Raw genomic sequence first — 25,847 nt, 5'->3', positions numbered from 1 at the left:
TATTTTATGATCTTAATGAATTCATTTATTAATTCTAGCAGGTTTTATTTGAAGTTTTAACAAGATTTATTTTAATATAACAAGATAAGGGAAGGAGAAATGGGGAAAAAAAAGAAGCATTTCCTACTCCCCATGCATAAAATGGGAGTAAAAGCTCCTAGTTCTAGTAGGTTTTTTTTTTTTAATGAATGTTCTCTAGAATTTTCTATGTCATATCATATGCAGATAAACATCTTTTTTCCTTCCTTCCCAAATCTGCATGGCTTCTATTTCCTGCTCTTGAGACAGTCTATTTACTGTAAGTATCATGAACTGTAATTTTTTTTAATAAGCACTCTTTATCTGCTTGAGTTCTAGTTTCTTGAGAAATTCTTAAAATTGTGGACATTAAACTATTATTTTTTCTACAGCCTGTATATGATCATGTGCTTTTTTTTTTTCCTTTTTCCTATTAATACAGTGTATTGCATTAAGTGATTTTCAAACGTTGAGCAGCCTTGTATTTTCTGGTTAGACCCCACAGGTCAGGACGTATTACCCTTTTTACAATTGCTTGATCTGTTTATATTTTGTTGTGAATTTTTTATTTATGTCCATAAGGGATGGTAATCTGTAGTTTTCTTGTAGTTTCTTTGTCTGGTTGGTAATCTGTAGTTTTCTTGTAGTTTATTTGTCTGGTTTTGCATTGGGATTATAGTGACCTCATTAAATCAGTTGGGAAGTGTTTCCTACTTTTTTCTGGAAAAGCTTGTGCAGAATTGATTTGTTTCTTACTTAAATGTTTGGCAATGAAACCGATTGGGCTGGGTCCCACCTTGATCACTCTCTATGTATCACCCCCAAGAAAACAGTCACGAAGCAGCGACTTGACATGAGGTCAACCAACTGTCTTCAGTCAGAACAATCACCAGGGACTGTCCAGAGTTGAGCAAAGAGGCTGACTCTTGAGCTCCCACTGAGCTGGACACTATACTTAGAGTTTTGTGTTTACACTATTTTAATGTCAGTGTTTACAATAAACATACTTTCTGGTAACCAGAAGATGTGTCCTCTACCCAGAGAAGAGGTTTGGCAAACTACTGTCCATGTGTCAAATTCCGTTTACTGCTTGTTGTATAAAGTTTTACTGGAGCACAGCTTTGTCCATTTATTTATTTACATTTGGTCTTTGATTGCTTTGTGTTATAATGCAGAGTCAGATAGCATGACAGACTGCATAACCAACAAAGCCTAAAATATCTACTCTAGGCCTTTCACGAAGTTTGCTGACCCCTGACCTAGCGAGCATACTGATTCTCAATCCTGTCACACACTGGAATCTCCTAAAGGTTTGGAAAAAAATACCATCTAGATCTCACTCCCAGATATACTGATTTAGTTGACTTGGGCTCAGAAAAAAAAAAAAAAAAAAACCATTGAAGGTTTTAAAAGCTCCCAGGTGCTCTGACTTAGTGACAATGTTGAGAACTACTGGCCTTGAATAAAGCCTTCGTGTTTATTTTACTGCCACACTGATTATCCTAACATGCATTTAGGTTAAGAAGCACTTAGCTAGGCAGTAGTTTCCAGATCTGGGTATGTTATCAGTCACCTGGGGGAGGTTTTTAAAATAGATTCCAAGACCCCACTGCAGACCTACTGAATTCCAGTCTCCAGGGAATGCGGCCAGGGAATTCTTTCTCCCTCTCTCTCTCTCTCTCTGTCTCTCGATTCCTCTAGTGGTTCTGATATGAAGGCATTTCTTTAGACTACTGAACCCACAGTGCCTTATTCCCATTATCAAGATTTTAGATACTGATAAGGCAAAGTAAAAGATTACCAGCAACAACTGCCAATGGAATAATTATAGTATACTATAATAAAAGTTATGTGAATGTGGTCTCTTGAAAGAGTCAAGACATATTAATATTTTTGGACTTTGAACACAGGTAACTGAGACCATGGAATGCAAAACTGAAGATAAGTGGAGACCACTTGGGTAGTTTTGAGACTGTGCCATGCAGGCTGTGGGTGATCCTCATAGAAATAAAAATATCCTCTCTACTGATGAAAATATTCTTTCTAGGTGCTATGGTCTATCTAACCTCTTCTGTACACTGCTGGATGAAAAGGAACATGTTTTTCCTTCTTGGTTTCCTTTATCAACCACATAAAGATCAGCCCTCCTTAATATTCTTTCTTCAGATAATCAGGTTACATTATGGAGATTAGATCAGATAGCTTTCCCACTTGTGTCTGTTTTAAGTGTACTCCCCAGGCCCATCTAGCTCTGTGGTTCCCTAGTCTCTTTAGCATCACATTTACTAAGGGCTCTTCAGATACATGCTTTGGAGATGGCTATACTTATTCATACTGTTTTTACCCTGGACCACCTCAATCCAGTCTCTCAAAATACTACATCTTAGGGGTTTTCTTAAATGAGAAATCATCTATTGATCCTTAATTGTATATCTGTGCCCTGTTCAGGTGAACTGTGAGCTAGAAGAAAATTTGTAGGCCATCTTGTCTCACTTCAAAAGAGGCAGTAGGTATAGACCATTTACTTGAGCACGGGTAGTGTTTTTAGTGGGCACTTCATCCTGTACATGATACAGTTCTTGCTTTCTAGCAGTGAAGGCCTTCAGCAGTGCCCAGTCCATTCATGTGTTATATGTCATTGCATGGTCATAGCCAAATCTCCCTGACACTTCCTCATCTCAAAGTGTGGAAAATGAAGATCCATTTTACAGGGTTATTAAAAGAACAATTAGTAGAAAATGTACTTTACAAATCATAAAGTACTTTTTCCTCTAGTTTGGGGAGAACATAGAACAGAATGGAAACATCAATTAATCTGAGAATCACTCAGTTATTACAGGGCCCTCAACTCAGAAGACATTAGCTAAATCTAAAACGAATGGTCCTAGAAATTACAATTTCTAGCATATTAAATTATGAGTGTTAGTCACTACTCAAGCATTCATGGATTGCCTTAATGGAAAAAAAACTGTAATTAATAAAATCAAGCAGGCTGATGTCAGTGGCTCACGCCTATAATCCTAGATACTTGGGAGGCAGATATGGAGAGGATTGCAGTTTGAGGCTGGCCCAGGCAAATAGTTCGAAATACCTCATCTCTAAAAAAACCAGAGCAAAATGGACTGGAGGTGTGGTTCAAGCAGTACAGCACCTGCTTTGCAAGTGTGAAGCCCTGAGTTCAAACTCTAGTCCCACCAAAAAATAAAAGTATAAACAGATTGACTATATCTTCTTTCAGAAGAGTACAAAGAAGTTAACCATTTTAAAAGGCATTTCAAAGCCTTTTAAAATTTAAATTGGTGTAATTGATTGTATAATTGTGATATTTCCATAGATTGATACAATATACTTTGATCAAATTTACCCCCTCTAATATACTCTCTTAACCCCCTCCCTCCTTCTCCCTGATATTTTTGTTTTTGTTTTCTTACAGTGTTGAGAATCAAACCAGGGCCTTAAACATGCTACTTAAGCACCCTCCTACTGAAGTATATCTCAAGTCCTCTTCCCCTTTTTTCAAATGTTTCTAAGTGGCCTTGAACTATGACCCTCCTGATCTTTTCCTCCCGAGTAGCTAGATTACAGGCATGAGCCACAGTGCCCAGCCAATTGAGTTCTTCTTTGTGGCTTAGTAATATTCCATTGTGTATGTATACCACAGTATCCACTCATTGTATAATGAACAACAATGCTGATTCCATCGCTTAGCTATTGTGAACAGTGCTGTGATAAACATGAGTTTGCAGGTATCTCTAGTGTATGTTGACTTACACTCCTTTGGTTATATGCCCAAGAGTGGTATAGCAGGATCATATGATAGGTCTAGCTTTTTGAGGAACCTCCATACTGATTTCCATAGTGATTCCACAATTTAAATCCCCACCAACAAATGTTCCTCCCTCCCCCATGCTCACCAGCATTTGTCGTATGATTTCTTGATGATTGCCATTCTGACTGGGGTAAAATAGAATCTTAATGTCATTTTGATTTGACAAAAGATATCAAACATTTCCTCCTGTGTTTGGTTATAGCCATTTGTACTTTTGAGAACTGTCAAATTCATTTTCTCATTTATTAATTGGATTATTTGTTCTTTTGGTGTTTAATTTTTTAAGCTCTTTGTTTATTTTGGCTGTTAATCCTTTATCTGACAAAGAGCTTGCAGAGGTTTTCTCTATTCTGTGGGTTGTCTCTTCAGCCTAGTAATTATTTCCTTTGATGTGCAGAAGCATTCTGAGTTGGATGCAATCCCATTTCTCAACTCTTGCTCTTATTTCCTGAGGAGTTGGAGTCCTAGTCAGAAAAAAATTGCCTATGCCAATATCCTCAGGTGTTTTCCCACAGTAGTTTCAAGGTTTCAGGTCTTACATTAAGATTTTTGATCCATTTTAAAATTTGTATTTTGTACAGGGTGAGAGATAGGGGTCTAGTTTCAATTTACTACGTTAAATATCCAGTTTTCCCAGCACCATTTATTGGAGAGGCTGTCTTTTCTCCAGTGTATGTTTTTGGCTACTTTGTCAAAGATTAAATGACTATAGCTATGTGATTTTATTTCTGGGTCTTCTATTATATTCCATTGGTCTTTGTTTTTGTGTCAGTATCATGGTTTTTGTTTGTTTTTAACTATAGTTCTGTAGCATAATTTGAAATCTGGTTATGAGATATCTTTAGTATTGCTCTTTTTGCTCAGGAGTACTTTTGCCATTTGAGGTCTTTTCTGTTTCCACATGAATTTTAGGATTGATTTTTCTATTTCTGTGAAGAATGACATTGGGATTTTAATGGAAATTGCATTGAATATGTAGGTAGCTTTCAGTAGTATAGCCATTTTCTCAATATTAATTCTGCCAATCCATGAACATGGGAGGTCTTTCCATCTTCTAGCCTCTTCAATTTCTTCCTTCAGTGATTTATAGTTTTCATTGTAGAGGTTTTTCATCTTTTTAATTAAGTGATTCCTAATTTGTTCTTTTTTTTTTTTTTGAGACTACTGTAAATGGGATTATTTTCCTGATTTCTTTCTCAAGCTTGTTCATTATTGGTATATGGAAAAGCTACTGATTTTTGTATGTTGATTTTGTGTTCTGTTACTTTACCAAAAGTGTTCATTAGGTATTAGAACTTTTTGGTGGAATTTTTTGGGTCTTTTAAGTATAGGATAGTATCACCTACAAATAGGGATAATTTGATTTCTTTCTTTCCTATTTGGATCCCTTTCTTTCTCTTGTCTTACTGCTCTGACTGGGACCTTAAGCACTATATTGAATAAGGGTGGGAAGAGTGAGCACCCTCATTCCTCACTTTATAGGAAATGATTTCGGGTTTTCCTCATTTAATATGATGCCTGTAGGTTTGTCATATAGTTTTTATTATGTTGAGGTATGTTCCTTCTATTTCTAATTTCTTTGAACCTTTAATTGTAAAAGATCTTGAATTTACCAAAGACTTTTTCTACATGTATTTAGATGATCATGTGGTTTTTGTCCTTGATTGTGTTTATTTGCAGTATTATATTTATCAACTTGGATATGTTGAACCATCCTTGCATCCCTGGAATGAACCCAACTTGATCATGGTGTATGATTTTTTAATGTGCTGTTGAGTACAGTTTGCAAGTATTTTTGAGAATTTTTTGTCTGCTCATCAGGGAAATTGGTCAGTTTTCTTTTTTTAATTTATGTCCTTATCCAGTTTTAGTATCAGGGCAATACTTCATATAATGAATTAAGTAGCATTCCTTCATTTTTTTAGTGGAATATTTGAGAATCATTGTTAGTTCTTCTTTAAAGATCTAGTAGGATCCATCTGGTCTGGGTTTTTCTTTGTTGGGAGACAAAATCTCATTGCTTGTTATAGATCTGTTTGAGTGGTTTATATCCTCTTGGTTCAGTTTCAAAAGGGCATATGCATCTGGAAATTTATCAGTTTCTTTTAGATTTTCCAGTTTATCAGACTATAATAGTTTTTTTTTCCAGTACTGAGATTTGAATTTAGGTCTTCACATTTGGCACTCTACCTCTTGAAACACACCTCCAGCCCTTTTTACTCTACTTATTTTAGGGATAGGGTCTCACTTTTTGCCAGATTGGACTGTGATTCTCCTATTTTATACTTCCTGTTATCACTGGGATGACAGGCACATGCCACCATGCCCAGTTTTGTTTTTTTTTTTTTGTTGAGTGTCACAGCTGTGATCCTCCCAATTTCAGTCTCCTGCACTGATGAGATGTCAGATACATACCACAACACCAAGCTATTGGTTGAGATGGAGTCTTGTGAAATTTTTGTCTGGGATGGCCTGGAACCATGGTCCTTCTGATCCCAATCTTCCAAGTAGATAGATTACAAGTGTGAGGAACTGTTGCCCTCCTCGTTGACTCTTTGTATTTTTTTTTAGACTCCATTTATTAATTCATGCCCTAATCTTATTTCTTTCAGTTTAATTTGGGGTTTGGTTTGTTCTTGCTTTTCTAAGAATTTGTGGTCCATTAGTAGTTTATTTGAGATCTCTATGGTTTTTTTTTTTTTTAATATAGGTGCTCATAACTATAAACTTTCTTCTTAACACTGCCTTTGTTGTAACCCTAAGTTTCTGGTAAATTGTGTTTTTAGTTTCAATTGATTCTAGGAATTTTTTATTTCCCACTTCAATATCTTTATGATATTCACTCAACAGTATATTGTTTAGTCTCCATGTGTTTGAATATTTCCCATAGTTTCTTTTCTTGTTAATTTCTAGCTTTATTCCATTGTCTAATAAGATACACAGGTTATTTAAATTTTCTTGTGTTTGCTAAGACTTGCTTTATGTCCTAAAATATCTATTTTGGAGGAAGTTCTATGGCCTAATAAGAAGAATGTGTATTGTGCAACCATTGCATGAATTATTCTGTATATGTCTGTTAAGTTCATTTGGTCTACAGTATCATTTAATTGAGAAGTTTCTTTGTTCATTTGTTTGTCTAGATGACATATCTATTGGTGAGAGTGGGATACTGAAGTCACCCACTGTTGTGTTGGAATCTAATCTGTGTTTTTATGTTCAGTACCAGTTTGTTTTATGAAACTGGTTGTGCTAACACCTGTTGCATATATTTTTATAATTATTATTGAGACTAAAAGTTAGGAGATAGAAAATGGTCTGACAGAACAGGGACAGCGATGCTCAGTGGAAACTTACCAAGGACACAGAGATGAGATAAACAGGTGTGGGGAGTCTGAGGAATTTTAAAACCACTTGCCCAGGCCTTAAACTACTGAGGAATGTGAATGATACATAGCCATACCCTGATAGGATGCCCAGCTGATATGCCTGACCTCACGGGTATTGGAACGAAAAGAGGGGCATACACAGTATCCCCATCAAACACATTGGCTGGTGATGACATACATCCTTTAAATGGAGAAATAGAACAGAGATACAACCAGTTTCCCTTCAACCAGGAAATAAAATTCTTATCAAAACCACTAGACAAAGAGCCTTGTGGGCTCAGCTTTTGAGACCACACCTCTATGGGTGTTTCTTCTTTCCTCTTCCTTTCTGCTTAAATAAAACTCAGCTTTTTTGCTAACTTTGTTGTCTGTGACTTTCATACTTTGATCGCACAAGACAAAGTTCCCGGCAACTACTACTGCACTCTTAAGACTGGACCATTGCAACATTATCTCCTCTTGATGGATTAGTCCCTTCATCAGTATGAAGTGACATTCTTTGTCTCTTGTGACTAATTTTTGTTTGGTGGATGTTTTGTCAGATATGAATATAGCTACTCCTGTTTGCTTTTGGGCTCCATTTGCTTGGAAAATCTTTTTCCATGCTTTCATTCTACACTGTTGTTTGTCACCATCAGTGTGATGCATTTCTTGTAGGCAACAAATGGTCAGGTTTTGTTTTTTTAATCCAACTCACCATTCTATGTCTTTTTTTTGGAGAATTGAGACAATCAACATTCAATGTTATTATTGAAAGATATGTAGGATTTCCTATCATTTTTTGTGATGTTTGCTTCATTCCTAATCCTCATTTGCTTATCTACTTGTCTCATGGGATTTATTCTTTCCAATATTTTCCTGGTTGCATTTATCTTCCTTTTCTGTGTGTAGGATTCCTTTAAGTATCTCCTGCAGTGCTGGTTTAGTGGTCAGGAATTCCTTTAGTTTTCATTTAGTGGAAGATTTTTATTTCTCCCTCAATTATGAAGAACATCTTTGCTAGATACAGTATCTAAATTGACAGTTATTTTCTTTCAGGGCTTTGAAGGTATCATTCCATCTTCCTTTTAGAGTTTCTGTTGAGAAAACTGCTGTTATTCTGCTGAGTTTGCTTTTGAAGTTGACTTAGGACTTCTGTCTTGCAGCTTTAAATATTCTTTGTCCTGTATATTTAGTGTTTTAACTATAATATGTTTGGGGAGGTTCTTCTTTGATCTTATCTGTTTGGTGTCTAAAAGCCTCCTGTACCTGGATAAAACTCTTTCTCAAAATTGGGAAAATTGTCTGCTATTTTATTGAATAAATTATCCCTGGCTTTAGCTTGCACCTCTTCTTCTTTTATACTCATGATTTATAGGCTTGGTCTTTTAATGGTGCCCCATAGGTTTTGCATGTTTCATTCATACTTTCTTAGATTTTTTTCTTTATCTGAGTGTTCTAATTCCTCTAGTTTATCTTCAAGCTCTGATATCCTGTTTTCACCTTGTTCCACTCTATTAGTGAGGCTTTCAGCTGAAGGTCTTGTTTGAGTTATTGAGCTTTTCATTTCCAGAATGTCAATGTGATTTTTTTGTGTGTGATTTCTATCTTTTTACTGAATTCCTCTTTCATAACCCACATTGTCTTCTTTATTTTTTTCAGTCATTTAAATTCTCTTTGAGTTCATTCAGTTGTTTATTTGTATTCTCTTTTAATTCTTTTGAGTGTTTATATATATATATACTTTAATTTCCTTCATCATTTCTATCATCATTCTTTGAGTTCATTGTTTGAGATTTTAACTACTTCACTATTGTTCAAGTCTTTTATTACAGAATTGTCTAATTTTGGAGGTGATATACTGCCATGTATCTTCATATTACTTGTGTTCCTATGCTTGTGTCAGAGGCTAAGTGTTTGGGTGGAGGTTTTAATCTTCTGTGTCCTTTCAGTTGCAGTTTTCACAGTATTTAGACAGGATTGGGTAGTGGTCAAGTTGTGGCATATTTTTTTGTCACTGGGCTGGGGGTGTGACTCAGGAATCAGTAATTCACCCACTGTGCTCAAAACACTGAGTTTGTCTTCTACTTCACTCCTGGAGGAGATAAGGGGCTGTTCTTTAAAGTGGCACAGTTCTCAAATCAGAGACTATAGTGCTCATCTCTGGGTTTGCTGACTATCTCTGTGATCATGCTGCTTAGGTCCATACCAAGATTTTTGAGATGCACCTGGGGTAGTGGCAGGCCTGTGCTGGCCATCTGGACTTTATCTTTAGACTCATAGGGGTTTTAGATTGCCTTGGCTGCCCCTGGATTCTGTGCTTATTTCACATCTAACAGCATGTTTGTGAGATGTTGATGTAATACATCTAGTGTGCCTGCAGTCCTACTTTCCTTAATATTCTGAAGGAAGTTTGGTGTGAGAAAAGCTGTTCAAGTCAGTGCTTCTGTGAGGAGAAATGCCAGGAAATGTTATCCAGCCTCCATCTTGCTCTAGACCCTGCTATTTCAAGGCCTTTATGTTATTACATATGGTAACTTATAAAGTGGAAGATGTTGAAGGACTTGTGAAAATACATAAATAAACTTTGAAAGTGTCTGGGCTAGCATATTTTTAAATTTGTTTGCAGGGCTGGCTTAAAACTATGGAATAATAGCAGTGGTTACTTTCATAAGGCATTAAATATGTAGCTTTAAATGATTCTTATAAATAAAAATTTGAGTTCATTTCAGAGATTGCCCCTGCTCTCAAGGTGATGACTGTCAAGTAGGAGAAACAAACAGTTACAGGGACAGGACAATGGGAAATGTTAGGCTAAAAGCACAAAGGGCTATGGGAGCCCTGAATGGGCTAGGGGATTGATGACAAATGTCAAGGACATTGGTGACAAAGGGAAGCAATGTTTTGGCTGAGACATCAGCTTTAATGTAAGATGGGAGAAGGGCAAATGGAAGTGTGTGTGAAAAGGCATGGAGGTGTGAGGGACTGAGGTGTTTTCTGGGGTTAGGGTGGATTCCCAGAAGAGTGTAAAGCAGTATGACATGAGATAGGAAGAAGTCAGATCATGATAGCTTGCGTGATTGGTCACTTTCCTGTAGGTGACAGCTGTTGAGGATTCTAACTTAGAGAGTACAGGGTCTGTTTCAGAAGTGTCTTCTCTGTGTGGTGGGGAGGATGAGCAAGAGGTAAATAAGAAGGATTAAAGGTAGAATTCTCAGCTGGGACTTGGGGAACGTGGGCATCCTTATATTGACATAAAGAATGAATACTGGCTTTATGATATTACTTTTCCACTATAATGAGCTGTTTGCTCAGTTTTTAAATTTCTTTAACAATTTTATTTATAATCTTAATTTTTACCCAGCCATACATGTATTACATGTAAAAATCATGTTTGTCACTGATGAAACATATTAAGAATTGAAAAATAGTATTCTTTTAAAGTGCTGCTCTTTTAAGGATTTTGTACCCTTTAAATGCTTTGACTATCAATAGTGCCTTGATGGGCTCTATAAAACAAAGCATTTCTCCAGTATAGGCAAAATGATAAATATTTGAAACATTATTTTCATGTAAGTTATTCATAATAATTTTTCATTACACCTTCAAAATCCCTGAGAGACATCAGAAATCCATTTGCAGATGAGAAACCAAGGTAAAGACTTCTTATTGGTTTCAGTGTGAGAGACTAGAGTATATCTGAGACTATTGCTTTTGACTTTATCAGTTTCCTAATCACTCCTGCTATTCTTTAGTTTTAGTTTCTTTTCTGAGTCCAGAGTGAGAAGTGCCCTGAGACTTCTTGTTCAGTATTGGAAACATATTGCATGATGAGCACAAAGCATTCAAAGTGCATAGTACCAGAGGAGCAAAGTTAGGCGCTGTTTCTCTGCCTGTTCAGTTTAGGAGAAAAAAGGATATGTAACACTGATCATTAATGAAGAGCTGATTGTGGAGTTGGTTCAGAAGACATGGTAGATGATATGTGCTTTCATGTTCACAGTCATCTGTCCGACATGTGGTCACTGGGCTCTTCCTGTATGAGAACTGCATAGCTTCCCTCCTCCCAGTTGATGCACTTGACAACACTGCAAAAGCAAATGAGACACTGTAAAATGGAGATTGAGGCATTATGTAAGGAAGTAATGTATAGTCTATGTTTTCCACGTTTACATGGCTTTTAAGAAAGTATGCAAGCTATGCGTACCAGGAGCATCCTGGTGATTTGAATCCAATGGACTCATGCATAGTGTTCTGAAAAGAAGAGATCTACATGAGATTTTTAATTGTCTAGATCCCTAAGATCTCCCATCTGTCGCTGTGCCTCAACTACAGCTACTACTGATGTTTCTGTTCAGTAACTGGAACTGCAACTGGGAAGCAAGGACACTGGAAATAAGTCAATAATATCAAGTTTAAAGTATCAAGACTATGGGGTTTAAAAAAATCTCAGAAGCCTATCTCCATTTACCTTATTATTAAAAGCATTTTCAAAAGAATAACTACCTTTTTTCCATCTGTCTTTAGAAGACTATTTATACATATATAAAAATAAAATTAAAATTATCCAATAGATCTGTGTATGCCATTTTTATTAGTTAAGTAATTTTTCATGATATGGCCATATCATTTATTTAAACATTGTATCATTGGACATTTTTGTCATTTAAAATTTTTCACTGTAAAGAACTCCCTCCTCCAAACCTTTGTGGGGGGTAATGAGTTTGAATTCAGGGCCTTGTACTTGATAGGCAGGTGCTCTACCACTTGAGCCAAGCCCCAAGAACTTCTTTATATATCAATCTTGGACAATATTACTGATTATTTTCCTAGGATAAGTTTTTAAAAGGAATCATTGGACCAATCATTATGAGCCTTTCAAAAAAGCTTTTGATAAATGTTCATGAACTGCTTTATGATCAAACGCCACTACCACCATCAGACAAGATCAAGGCATGGTGTACTTGCTAGCACAGCATACATTTGTAATTTTGCTAATTCAATGGGCTAATAGACTCTTAAGGAAAGATATGCAATAAAAATCACTTTTCACCAAAATTACAGAAACTGCAAGTATTGCTGCACCTTGTCTGACACAAATCTAGGTATCAGAATTCAGCTGAGACACTGAGTACTAAGCGCCTGCGCGAATGAGATCTGTGCTGGCCTTTAAGGAGTCTTGGTGTTGGCAGAATGCTTAATGCCTGTGCTTGTAGCTACTTTTCTCCCTTATGGTCTCCTGCAGAGTGCTTAGGAGAAGCAGCAAAGGCCTGGCTCCTTGGGACCCCTTTTTCCTGATTCCTGTCACCAGGCTGTACCAGCAGCCAAGTGAAATGGGCAGAACACAGCAGAGTCAGGTTAATGAGTTCCTAGCTCACTGCTTTGCTCCACAAAGATATTTGCTTAGTTGTTTTAACAACTACTTAGCTAGTTGGTACATGCGGCAAAGGAAGAAATAAGTATTTTTTTTAATTTATGCCTTTGATCTATCACATGAAGTATTCATAAATAGAATTTTGTACTTTGTATTTACTTGAATGCTTACATTTAAAAGGGAATTATATAAAGGCCAACACTTGAGAGGGAGAAATAATATTTGGTGCATTCTATCTACTACTGTCATTTGTCCAAGAATCTGCATTAAAGTAGTAAATCTTAATTCAGCAATCATCGCCCATCAGAGGATATTACACTCTGTGAAATCACAATGTGAATATATATTATATATATCCTTATTGTTAGATGCTAATTTAATCAGTTGTTTATATTTGAAGAGTCGGGGTAACTTTTCAGGGTCTCCTAGTTGTGATCAGTCATGGATGACACTTTCTCTCTTCATCAGTCTCCAAAATTATTGACAAAATTATTCATGTCCAAAAGCTCATGAGAAAAGCACATTCTGAGGCAAAATTTCAACAGATCTATGTTATTGTGTTGGTGGGTTAGGGAATTCATTTGCGTTTTGACAAAATAATTAAAATAATTACAAAATAATTAAAAATAATTACATACCATAGACTGATGGCCGGAACAAGTAACAGACCAGCAGACAGCAGAAAAGTGAAGCCAGGATACCAAGCAACAGTGACTGAATAAATCCCATTAAAAGCAGAAACTGCGGTTACTCCACTGAGTGTCTCTAAGAAAGCAATGCAAGCAAACAGTGCACCTGTTTGGAGTAGGGATATGGAGGGAGAAAAAGGAAAGGCTGAGTTGCAAAACCAGAAACAAAACCTAATGGGGAAAACTCATTCATTGAAAACAGCCAACATGGAGCATGACATGGTGAATGAAAGGTATTCCGTCAGAATTCCTGAGAAGTCTGTAACCCATTCTGCTGATGAAATAATGGAAGTGAAGAGGTCTCCTTAGAGTTGATTCAAGAAATACTGAAAACCCAAAGTCGCTAAGTTCCTGTATCCACAGGACAAAACTGAAGTGGCACCAGCAGCTGACTGGTGCCTCCTCCTGTCGCAGCCTCAGGCCACACCTAGCCCTGCTGTTTCCCATCCTTGTGCCCATCTGTGAAACACTGTCAGCAGGATAGCTCCCAAGAGCCTTCTGAAAGGTTAAGAAATCCTTTCCCTCTGCCTCTCAGATATGGCAAGGGTCACAGCTACAGGCAAACAGACGCAATTCATCATGCATTCTGCAACACGAATTTCACCCTCCCTGCAAAGTGCCCCCCAAGTCCAGTGGCTACTAGACTCCTGCATGTGTGACTTGTCCAAATGCACATCTGCCTTGGTTGCTGCCATGTCCCCAGAGTCCAAAAGTCCTGGTGCATGGTAGACATTTAATAAATATTTATTAAATAAATGAATAAAAGCTTAATTCAGGACCCCACTCATCAATCACCAAGCAGCATATAGGTTTACTGCTTTCATGATTTACGATAATATACTAAATCAGTTTAAGTGGGAGGAAGTTCTCCTGTTTGCCTAATCACAATATTACTTCTTTTATCTGTGATCCCTTGCGACAGCCAGGAATGGCACAGGTCATATGGATATCCTCTTGTCTGACACCACACACTATTATGAAGTAGCTGGACTTCTCTGAGCAGTTCAACTTGTTTAAGAGTTGCAGAGATAAGCAGGATTGAATAAGTGCATCTGAATTTATTTTCTAAACTTTTTTTAATCTAAAAGAACTCAAAAAATTAAGTCTGTTTCATTGGGTCCTGGTTTGTAATCACAAGGAGTTCATGAGTGATGACAAGGCAAAATAGTTACTTTATGATTGCTTTAGCTGTGTGTTTCACATTTGTATGGAGCACAGAGATTTTAAAATAATTTCTAAAATGCCACTTTCTCATCTTTCTTTTTTTGGAGGTGCTGGGAATTGAACCCAGGCATCGTGTACATTCAGCACATGCTTTATTACTCCCCAGCCCCTCGCCTTTCTTATTTAAGATGACAGACATAGGGACAGGCATCTAAAAGCCTCTGCAGTTATTTCCCCTCTCCTTCAATAATTACTCCTTCAAAAATGACCATTTTTTAAAAAACAAATAAGGATGCAAATACGCTGCTAATTTTGATACAATCTAAAGTACTTCTTAGTGAGCAGTAGGAACAAGGCAATTAGACTATCCTAAAAAGATGGAGTCACAGCTCACTAAATTACTGCAATTCAGAACTAGAAATGCCAAAATCTAAATTGAACATTTGAAAATGTTGCTATATATAATTGTATGAGATGACTTTTTAAAAGCCTTTATAAACTAAAGCAAATATAAACAAATTAACTATACATCTTGACAAGTTCATTTCCACTCTAAATCAAAGCAGGTAAAATTTGTTTCCTAACAGCTTTATTGAGATATAATTCACATATCACAAAACTTTTTTTTTTTTTTTTTTGTGGTGGTACTGGGGTTTGAACTCAGAGCCTCACGCTTGCTAGGCAGACTGCTTGAGCCACACCTCCAGCCCTTTTTTGTCTTTTTTGAGATATGGTCTTACCATACAGCCCAGGCTGGCCTGGAATTTACCATATAGTCTCAAACTCGCAATCCTCCTGCCTTAGCCTCCCAGGCACCATCATGTCTGGCTAAAACTCACTCTTTTAAGGGATACAATTTAAGTTTTAGTGCATTCACAAAGTTGTACAACTCTCACCATTGGCTCTCTATGGAATATTTTCATCACCCCCAAAGGAAACACTGTTCCCAGTAGCAGTAACTCCCCCTTTCCCAAATCTCTGGCAAGCCCTACTCTAGTTTTTCTCTTTGGATTTGCCTATTGCAGACATTTCCTAAAACTGAATCAAATTTATATAACATGTGGCCCTTTAGGACTAGGCTGTTTCATTTAATCATTGGTTCATTCATGTTGTAGCATTAGTCAACATACAGCCCATGGGTAGGTACACCACATTCTGTTTGTTCATTCATCAGTTCACAGTCATTTGCACCGTTTTGCTGTATATGTAGGGATGGGATTTCTGGTTTCATAATTCTGTGCCAATTTACATTCCCACTAGCAATGTATGAAGTTCTAATTTCTCTCCATTATCACCAGCCCGTGTTACAGTCTTTTTTATGTTAGCCATTCTAGTGAGCCTTGTATGGTTTTGATTTGTGCTCCCCTGATGGTTAGGGATATTCAGCATTTTTCACATAATTATCAATCATTTGAATATCTTCTTTAGAGAAATGTCTGTTCAAATCCTTTGCCCATTTTTTTTTTTTGGCGGTATGGGGTTTGAACTCAGGGCTTCACGCTCGCAAAACAGGCCTTCTACTGCTTGAACCACACCTCCAGTCCTTTTTGCTCTGGTTATTTTGGAGATGGTCTTGCTTTTTGTCCAACATGACTTGGACAATGATCCTGCTGTTGTATGCTACTTGTCAAAGCTGGGATGATAGGTGTACAGCACTGCATCCAGCAATTAGTTGAGATGGGGTCTTGCAAACTTTTTGCCCTGGTTGACCTCAAACTGTGATTCTCCTGAGCTCAGCCTCCTAAGTAGATAGGATACAGGTATGGACCACTGGCTCCCAGCTTTCTTTAACCATTTTTGATTGAGTTGTTTATCTTCTTCTTGTTGAATTTTAAGTGTGACTTTTTTGTGGGGGAGCAATACTGGGGTTTGGACTCAGGACTTCGTGCTTGCTAGGTAAGGGCTCTACCACTTGAACCATGCCTCAAGCCCTTTTCACTTTAGTTTCTTTGTCAGGTAGGGTCTCATGGTTTTTCCCTATCTAGCCTTGGACCTTGATCCTCCTTGTCTCCATCTCCCAAGAACTGGGATGCACAGGTGTACCAGCACACCTAGTTCTTCTAATGCTGGATGGAAGTCCCTATCAAACTTACGATTTGCAAGTATTTTCTCCCATTCTGTGGGCTGCTTTTTCACTTTCTTCATGGTGTCCTTTGCAACACAAAAGTTTTTCAAAGAACAAACTTTGAATGAAGTCACTCAATGAAGTCTAATTAATCTATTTTTTCTTTTGTTGTACTTTTTGTGTCATATCTAAAAAGCCACCACATAATCCAAGGAAACAGGTAGATTTTTATATAGCATAGTTACAAATTTTATATTCCTTAGTGTTTTTCAAGGTAACCATCATCACATAGACCATAAACAGCTACAGTTTATGAGAGGAAAAGAATCAAGGAAGAGCAGCTCTGGTAAGTATGGGATCTAGACAGGGGCTCCTTTGCCCCAGTGTAAACCTCTTCCTAACAAAGATCACCACTTCATTCAAAAGGAGATCCAGGCAGCAAAGAGGTTGTAAAATATTCTGAAGCATCAGTCACCATCAATCGTACAGAGATTTGAGTGGGCACATTTATTATATTCCTTAGACAAATTAAACTCACCTTGTTCAGTAGAACGAACCACTTTTGACAACATGGACCGCAGAACAGACAGTGGCATAATTGCGAATAGCAACGGCACCCTGACTGAGAGAGAAATGATTGGATAAATAATCAAACAGGGCCAGGTCAGAACTCCAATGGCCAGTCATACATGGGAAATACTGTCCAAACATTTCATTTCCTACGAGTATTCTGACTCACTGCATCCAAAGAGTGAATTAATTAATTAGGCTTCTGCTTAACGAATTAAAATAGACTACAGACAGATCAGTTTTAGGTTACTTTACTCTAGAATTCTTAATTCCACTAACAATAGCATTCATGGAAATTTTTGGTACAGAGCTCTGTAATCTTCCAATTGAAACTGATCTGACTATTTTTCTAATGATATAGCAAGCTCTTATTTAACAAGTTGCGACTGTTACTAGTTTTTGTCTTTTTTGTTCTTGAGTTTTTGGACTCGGCTTTCTTCGTGTTGGCATTTCTTTACATTGTGGATTCCTTTATTGGCAAACTGGCTCTTTTATCATCTTGCTGGTTCATTTTTGTGGCCAGATAACTTCAAAACACAAGTTGCCTTTGTTCTTAAGTGATACTGCTTTAATAGTCAGTAGCCTCTTTAGTTTTGTCATGAACTAGTAATATATTTCCTTTGCACATAATGTTTTTACATTTTTTCAAGGTATTCTCACAAATATTACCTTCCATGTCCTTAGCAGCTAAGGTAGACAGGAAAACTGGCATTCAATAGCCATTGTGTCAAGTGCTTGGTGATCTAATATTCACTTAACTCCCTGAATGAGGTGTTGCCACACCCATTCTACAAATGACAAAACAAAGGCTATGAAGAATTTAGTAATTTGGTCAAGGTCACCTAGTATTGCATGTGGAAATTAAGCCCATTTTTCTTTGGTCACACTGCTTCCATGCAACATAGTAAGGAGTCACCAACTCCATTACAGAAAAGACTACATCAACATCCCACTTCACACAGCCATAGTGCTTTCCAATCAGGATCTCCCTCAAGCCCCATAATTTGCCAAATAGTAATTCATTAAAAATCAATTCATGTATTGACCGTTCTGCAAATGATCAGTTTTCAAGACCTGCCTCACAGAATTTTCTAAGAGCCACTCTTCCTAGAACTGAAAGGGACGGGACTGTCAGAGCAAACCCCAAGTACCCCTTGCTTTCTTCATCTCTTTGGAAGCAATGGTGTTTATGATGTATGATTTTATGTAAAGTTCATGCAAGTATTTTCTATTCAGGTCATGGCCTATTACTGGATGGTGAAATTAATTTGGTGGAGCATGTCCAGAATATTTTTTTAAAGAGAATAAGACAAATATCAAAATACATTTTACAAAAAGAAGCTTTCTTCTTGAATATACTCAATGAATATGAATTTTTCTCATAAATCTTTTGGGTATACCTCATATAATTGGAATAGCTTATGAAATATTGAAGAACTGAATCATAGGAAGAATGTCTATCAAAACAATTTTTGGCAAGTATGCAAATTTAGAAAATTATGGTCATTTGGTGAATTCTTTTTTTTCCCCAGTAAATTGGCTTCTGGCAAACTAGCTTTCTACCTTTAATTGAAGTAATATGGGTTAAATAGAGAGCTTTATATTAAGTTTTCTTCCCCAATAGACTGAATTCACCTTATATAAAATCAAATATACAGTTAGTTCTGAGGCTACATTTGTAACTCACCTAAAAACATCAGCAGCGTAGTTCTGGCAAAAGCAGCCATGGCCATTCCTACCATGGTGGTAAAAATTCCAATGAAGGTGATATGAATGTCTTCCATGCAAAAAGAAAAAAGCCATATTCCTAGGAAACTACTCAAAAAAGAAACACTCCCCAGAGCTGATCCATAACCTATAAGCACTTCATTCCAGCAGAGCGGGGAACCCAATTCATAAAGGGTAAAAACTGGGGAAATGCCAATTATCACGAAAAAATAAATGACTATTATAAAGATTAACAAACAGAGCAAACACCGTTGTTTACCAGGACGATTTTTAAAAAGCATGTATGTTCGGTAAAATAGGTCTTTAAAGCCTTCACAACATGACATAGTAATAGGCTGGGATAAAGACTCTTTCATTGGATCACTAAGAAAAAATAAAATATAGGTCAAGTTAACAATAAGAACTACAGCAATAATGAAAAATGACCACACAAACCCTAATTCTCTAATAAAATAGCCAGATGACAGTCCTGTTAGTCCAGTAACAATTCCAAGCATAAAGTCAATGATAGCTATTCGAATTGTTTTTTGTTTGTGTTCCTTACACTGATCCACTATATATGCAAAGCAAGCTCCCCAAAATGTGGTGTAATTGCCACAAAGAGCACCAATGAAGGTAGAAGCAATCAAAAGCTGGACTGGAAAGGCAAAATAGGAAAGCAAACACAGCCAAATGCTGGTTACAAGAGCGCCAACAGAGGATAAAACCATAGGGAGTTTTCGTCCATAGTTGTCACTACTAGATAAAAGCATGAATGTAGACACCAGACCAGGAATTAACCCACTTATGTCCATCTGCAGACTAAAAAGAGACACTTTTTTCTGAACTTCCTGCAAAGAAAGAAAAAAACAACGGTTTACCGAGAGTTATACAATGTGCATAAAAACAGCCCAGGGCATACCTTCCTGATGCACCATGCATGTGTGTGGGGAATGTCTGGTGCGTGGTGGGAGGGGGTTCAAATCTTCATCCAGTTCACAAGCAGGTGTCAAAGTGACATAATCACCCATCTTCAGTCATGACACTAAGTACCATGCATAGTGAGGATCTAAACCCATAAAAAGAAAAGTGTGTGTCTTTTTTTTTTTTTTGGTATTGGGAATTGAACTCAGGGTCTCGAGCTTCCTAGGCAAGTGCTCTACCACTTGAGTCATGCTCCCAGTCCTTTTGCTTTTGGTTTGCTTTTTGTTTTGTTTTTTTCAGATAGGGTTGAGCTAACTTTTGCCCAGCTTGACCTTGAACTGCCGTCTCCTACCTCCTCCTCCCAAGTAACTGGGTTTCCAGGTATGGGCCACCATGTCCAGCCCCAAGTATGTGCCATTTTTATAATAGGAAACACTAAGTTCTTTAAAAACAAAAGATGGATTCAAGTTCTATCTAGAGAGCAGCCTAAACAACTGATGAGGTACAAAGTATCAAACGTTTTTCTTCTCCACTACAACCTGACCTACAGGGGGCATTTTGTCTCTTTCACCTGGTTATCAGCAGTTCTGAGAATAGTGCTGGGCCCAGGGCAGGCACTCTGTAGATACTGATATAAAAGAAGGCCTCTGTGGCTTGCTAGCTGCACAGGATCTGACTAAATTATCTCCATGGCTTCTTCATCTGACAAGTGGGGATAAAACAGTCCCTATTTCACAGGCTGTTGGGAAGGTAAAATTGAAAAGAAATACAAGGTGCCTGGCCCAAGGCCCTCACCCACAGTCAGTGCTCAGTCAATTCTACCTATTTAATTTCTACTAGGTCATATTTCCTTGAGCTCAACTTTGCATCTGCCAAATAAATAGTGATTAGATAAATAAATAGCAAGTATCTCTTAATCAACTTCCCAACCAGAAGTTCCAGTTCTTCTTTGGGTTTCATTTCTGCCCCTCCACCCACACCCTGCCTTCCTCTCCTATTACCATCCTCAACCCCATCTGTACACAGACTACCTCCTCACGTGTAATGTGTGTTTCAAAATTCAGATTGGAAGGACAGCTGCAAGTGCAGCTCCATCATGAGTCATCATCGAAACACAAGACACAAATAGGTGTTTGTGTATGTTTTAAACTCTGGAGAACCCTAGCTACATATCATATAAGGATTGACAGGAGAAATGTAAAAACTGCCATTTTATATCTAAGATCGAACAGAATGACAGTGAACTGAGATAGGGATAAATTAAGAAAAACAATTTTAAAGAAGTTACAATTTCTTAGAGTAAAATGTAATTAATTCCAATTGAGTAGAAAATATTCAGCAGGTGCCAGTGGCTCATGCTTATAATCCTGGCTACTCAGAAGGCAGAGATCAGGAGGATCATGGTTCAAAGCTAGCAGGGCAAATAGTTTGTAAGACCCTATCAAAAATATCCAACCCAAAAAGGGGCTGGTGAAGTGGATCAAGCAATAGAGTATCTGACTAGCAAGTGTGAGGCCTTGAGTTCAAAACCCAGTACTACCAAAAAAAATTCCATGTCTTTTATCCTAAGTAAGAATCCACAGATAGCAGGTTATTAAAAGGCTTAAAAAGAAAATCTTGAGCAAGAACTTCATGATCTGTTGGGTTTCCCCTAAACAATCCCCTCTTAATATCACAGCCCCATCCTAATTGTTGCCTGCAAAGAACAGACACCAGTGGCCAATTCATCACTTCAGATGCAATCACTTAACAAGGAAAGGAATAGAGGGGAGTTCAAAAATTCCTTCTTCCACAAAAGTCACACAAGTCTTTACTTCTTTGCACCTTGGCCAAGAGCTCCCCTGCCATTGTGTTAAGGGTCCTTTCAAGATTAATCTCATTGCCTTCTAGTCACAGGGCTCAAGAAAATTGGGAGATTTGTAAAGCTGGTTAAATCAACATTGTTATTTATATGAGTGTGTAGATGTGTTTATGTATACTACTAACACAAAATGGGTTGAAAAATAAGACATTCAAAAACATACTTTCAAAATGTGAGATAGCTCAGTTTATTCTTCACCTTATACCCTGAAACTCAAAATAGTACCCATACTGTACATTAGCTCATACATGTGCATTTGTTATGTAGGAAGATAGACACAGCACTAATTGGTTCATGATCATCATATGTACTGTCCTCTTACCTACAGTTGATCTTTGGGAAGGGGTGGTAAGACAGAAGTTTGAGCTGAAAAAAATCCTCTATTTAATTGTTTTATTTGGGACTCACCCTGTGCTGTGACATCTCTTATTTTTAGGATGGTTATGAGAACAGTCCATAAACCCCTAAACTCCTTTTGGAGAGCAAGTGGCCAGAGCCCACCCAGTAGGACTGGATATAAAAGACATTTCCTCAGGGAACAGGAAATGTTGGCTCCTGGATTCAGAAGGAAGCTGATCAGGGACAGGATCATGAAAGGGAGCAGAAGGAAGTGACAAAGGCCTTGTGGTTCCTTGTAAAACTGTTACTTCATGAATGGCCATGGGCCACCAAGCCCTCTACCTTTCCCAGCTGTGGGTGACAGGGTGGAGTAGGGTGGTTTCTAGTTCCCTACTCTGAGCTATAAGGGAAGGGAGCTATAATAAGTCTCTTAAATATTAAAACAACTAAAAACAATAAATGAAAAATCAGTCAATCAGTTTGAAAATCTGGCCAAAACCTTTGAAATGAGACTGCTGCTCAGGCAGGAGGGAGCTCTCAGCAGCTGGACCAGACTGGAGGGGGCCAACACTCATCACCTGCACAGTCACAGAGGCCACCAAGGTGGATGAACCAAGGTCTGTCTCGCCTTAGTCCAGGAGGGTGGTACAGCAGACATTCAAGTCCACTCCTCTCAGGTCCTCCCATGCGAACAAGGGGGCCTGCTCCTGGGGACAGGTGAAGAATGCACAGAGCCAAACACAGAAGTGGTGAGCACTGGAGTCTTCTCACTCCTGGGAAGGATGCATAATGAAATCTTTCTGGTTTTTTGGTTCTCCCCCACTGTGCTGGGTATCAAACCTTAGGCTTTACACATGCTAGGGACGTGTTCCACTACTGAGCTACACCCCCAGCTTAATGTTACATTCTTTTTTTTTTTCCCCTTGAGATAAGGTCTGTTCTCCAACTTACTATGTAGCCCAGGCTGGCCTTGAACTCCCCATCCTCCTAAGTACTGGGATTAGTGTGTGGAGACATTTTTGAAGGGAGATAAATTGCTTGGTAAGGTCCTTGGCCCTTCTCTTGGCCATTACTCAAGGCCAGACCTTGTTGTCTGCATAGTTGCCCAGAATTAATCAGTTCTAAGAAAACTCCCACGGAATAAGGAAATGAGTAAGGCCAGGGGCTCTGCCAAGCAGCTGGGTCTCACTCTAGCCAGCTTCCATCTGACACCTGGGGGACACCTTGGGAAGGGCTAAGGACTTCCCTCCTGGGCCCTCTGCCATTTCCTCACCTCAGGCTCATGTCCCTTCACAGAGACTCTCAGAGCCAGAGGAAGAAACCTAATTCCCTAAACTTTTTATCTGTGACTGGGAAGGCAGTGTCACTTTGCTGTCACAAAATATCCCCAAGGAGAAGAGCTGTGTTTATAAGCAGTTTGTTTTTGAGGCACTGTAGAGAAAAACATTTCTATATCTGGAGTCTATCTTCTTTGCATTTGAACATGGGTCAACTTTGGTCAAAAACTGCCTCACAGAGTCCATGAGAATAGTGAAGTACCTCTTGTCATAAACAAATACAAGATTGGGGTTGGGGGCTGGAGGGGCTCCTCATAACATTTTCTATGTCCTGGGAGCAAAGTGAGTACTCCCGACTGTACAAGTCTGCACAGGGCACAACATGTGGGAGCCAAGGCTCCCACACCAAATCATGCACCTCCAAATGAGGAGTGACTAATGCTGCCCCACCTCCACCCAGGGACAGACACTGGCTCACAGTCTTCAGTGACAGGCCACTTTCTGGATGGAGTCTTTGAAAGCTGGGACTTGCAGATATAGTAGAAGGTTGCTGAGAGGAAGGGAGAGAGATAGACACAACTTGTCTCCCTACCCATGTCCCCCACGTAGTCATTCCAGCAGAACTTGGTGCAATTTTTAGACACTCTTTTCTTGGGACAGAGGAAAGAGACCACCAGAAGAAATGAAATTATGCTGAGATTTTCTAACAGAAAGGAGAAGAGCCAAACAAGAAGAAGGGAATAGAAGGTGTCAGGAAACTCCCAGTGAGAACTGAGCACAGGTCATGTGATTTGGGTCTGATGGTCATCCTTGAGAGGCCAATGTATAGTGGGTGTAGTGTCCTTTTTCATTTAAAACCTGGTTCACATTCTCCTTTTTACTGCATTTTAGGGGCATTTTAATTTCTTACCTCCCGGAATGCAAAAATTGGGCTGCTTTTGTTTTGGTCGCACTCAGAGACATTGCTATCTTTGGACACAAAGCTGTAGTTGCCTGATTCTTCCCAGATTCTCCTGTACACATACTGTGTGGTCAGGGGAATGGTCAAAGTCATAGCAAACGCATTCAGGAGAATGGCAGGTTCCACAAATGAAATCTTCATGTTGCTTGGGAAAGTAGCTAGATCCTATAAAATAAAAAAAAAAAGAAAAAGAAAAATGAGAGAGGCGATCAGTGGCATTCATCCCAGAGGCTAGGTAGCTTTTCAAAGATGCTGAAGTTAGAACAGTTTGTGACATAAACATAAATCAAAACATAAAGGCGTGAGCACTTCCTAGGAGAAACCGTGACGTCAGATCTGCCTCCACACCCCAGGACTGTCACACTTGCCATTCTGAAGGGCAGGACCTCTTAGGATTTAGCCGCCTTTCCGATGATTCTTTGCAATGATCCTAGTAAGTCCTCAGTCATCTTGGTTGGCCAATGGTCACATTACAGTTCCCATAGTGCATATTACCAGCTGTTTTCCATGAAGAAAACACTGAAGTTCCTCTTGGGCCACCACAGTTACGCAACTGTCATTGTTATTTGGGTGCGCGTTAAGGGACAGGAGACTTTTAAAAAACAGCTCCGATCGGAAGGTTTTTTTTGTTTTGTTTTGGTTTTGTTTTTTTAACTCACCCCACGATTATGGTCTTCCTGCCAGGCTAGGCGCAGGCCCGACCATTTGGGGGGACTGTTTGCTCGGATGCCCTGAGCGGGGCCAGGGCTACGCGGGCGCGGATCCCCGGGACGGAGAGGGCCAGGGCTACGCGGCGCGCGCGGGGTGGGAGGAGAATGCCCGGATGAGTTCTGCTCGACACGCCCGTCGGGGAAACTCAGCCCTATTTTAAAGCAAAGCAAGGCAAGCGCACTTCCTGCGTCCAGAATGACACCTGCGACGTTCACTGCGCTGCCCTCTGCTTCTCCGCGGCCCTGCCGACTCGGTCCCGGCCAGCTCAGGAAGGCCCGGGCACGGCCAGCTCCTCCTCCTGCGCCCGCTGCAGTCTGTCGTCTGCTGCCCGGCCGGCGGTGGCCGCGGTGACTCACGCAGTCCTCAGAGCATCGCAGCCCGCCACAGAGGCGGGGCCCTCCGCGGTCTGCGAGGGCATGGCCCTTCCTAACTCTCTTGCCATTGGGCCCCGCGGCCGACACCCCTGCGGTGATTGGTCCGCCTCAACGTCACTCTCGTGCGCTCCCTCTGCGGGGCCGTGGCTGCGTAGCGGCCTCCAGAGCGGCTGGGTGGCTGCATTGTGCGGCCGGCTCGTTCAACGGTTCTGAAGCTGCAAAGCATTTGTGAGTGTGAATATCCTCTTTTTCCGAAGCACAAAGAAAAACTGTAGCAAACGGGCCTTGGTGGCGCACGTCTCTAATTCCAGCACTTGGGAGACTGAGGCAGGAAGATCACAAGTTCTAGGCCAGCCAGGGCTACCTAGGGAGACCCTGTTCTTACTCCCACTCCTTACCCCTTCCCCCCCCAAAAAAAAAATCGGTTGCAAAAGTAACACCTTAGGGCTGTAGTTCTCTCTAGTATCCCAGTTGGCTAGGAAAGACAACAGAGGAGGACGAACTAGGCGCCAGTGAAAGGTAAAGGAGAGTGCGCAAGGCTAAGAGTTCCCAGTTGTGGTAGCAACTTAAAAAATATCCATGACCCTCCTTTCTTTATCTGTCAATCGGGGACAACTCT

The 25,847-nt window shown here is 39.2% G+C and overlaps 1 protein-coding gene across 5 annotated transcripts; it reads right to left on the bottom strand.

Annotated features, from left to right (window-relative positions):
- Positions 1–412: 412 nt before the first annotated feature.
- On the bottom strand, positions 413–25,245 carry Slc46a3 (solute carrier family 46 member 3). Of its 5 annotated transcripts, none has more exons than XM_020176823.2 (6): positions 24,803–25,245; positions 24,093–24,308; positions 18,762–19,632; positions 17,043–17,126; positions 13,225–13,381; positions 413–11,300 (listed from the first exon to the last, which is right to left on the bottom strand). In XM_020176823.2, exons 2-6 carry the CDS (start codon positions 24,282–24,284, stop codon positions 11,216–11,218), a joined length of 1,389 nt encoding a protein of 462 aa, XP_020032412.1. In that variant the 5' UTR covers positions 24,285–24,308; positions 24,803–25,245; the 3' UTR covers positions 413–11,215. The 5 variants fall into 5 exon arrangements, with proteins under 5 accessions (XP_020032412.1, XP_020032413.1, XP_020032414.1 ...); XM_020176824.2 differs by having other exon boundaries at positions 25,036–25,245; XM_020176825.2 differs by having other exon boundaries at positions 25,057–25,245.
- Between the last annotated feature and the right edge of the window lie 602 nt (positions 25,246–25,847).

Source organism: Castor canadensis, chromosome 10 (genome assembly GCF_047511655.1).
Source record: "Castor canadensis chromosome 10, mCasCan1.hap1v2, whole genome shotgun sequence".
Lineage (NCBI taxonomy): Eukaryota > Metazoa > Chordata > Mammalia > Rodentia > Castoridae > Castor > Castor canadensis.
This window is presented reverse-complemented; position numbering and strand designations above follow the sequence as displayed.

Coding starts and splice junctions, on each gene's coding strand:
- Slc46a3 (XM_020176822.2), bottom strand. Junction 17,127..18,761: donor TACGCTGCTGATGTTTTTAG/GTGAGTTACAAA, acceptor TTTCTCTCTCAG/TCAGGGTGCCGTTGCTATTC. Junction 13,382..17,042: donor GGTTCGTTCTACTGAACAAG/GTGAGTTTAATT, acceptor TACTCCAAACAG/GTGCACTGTTTGCTTGCATT.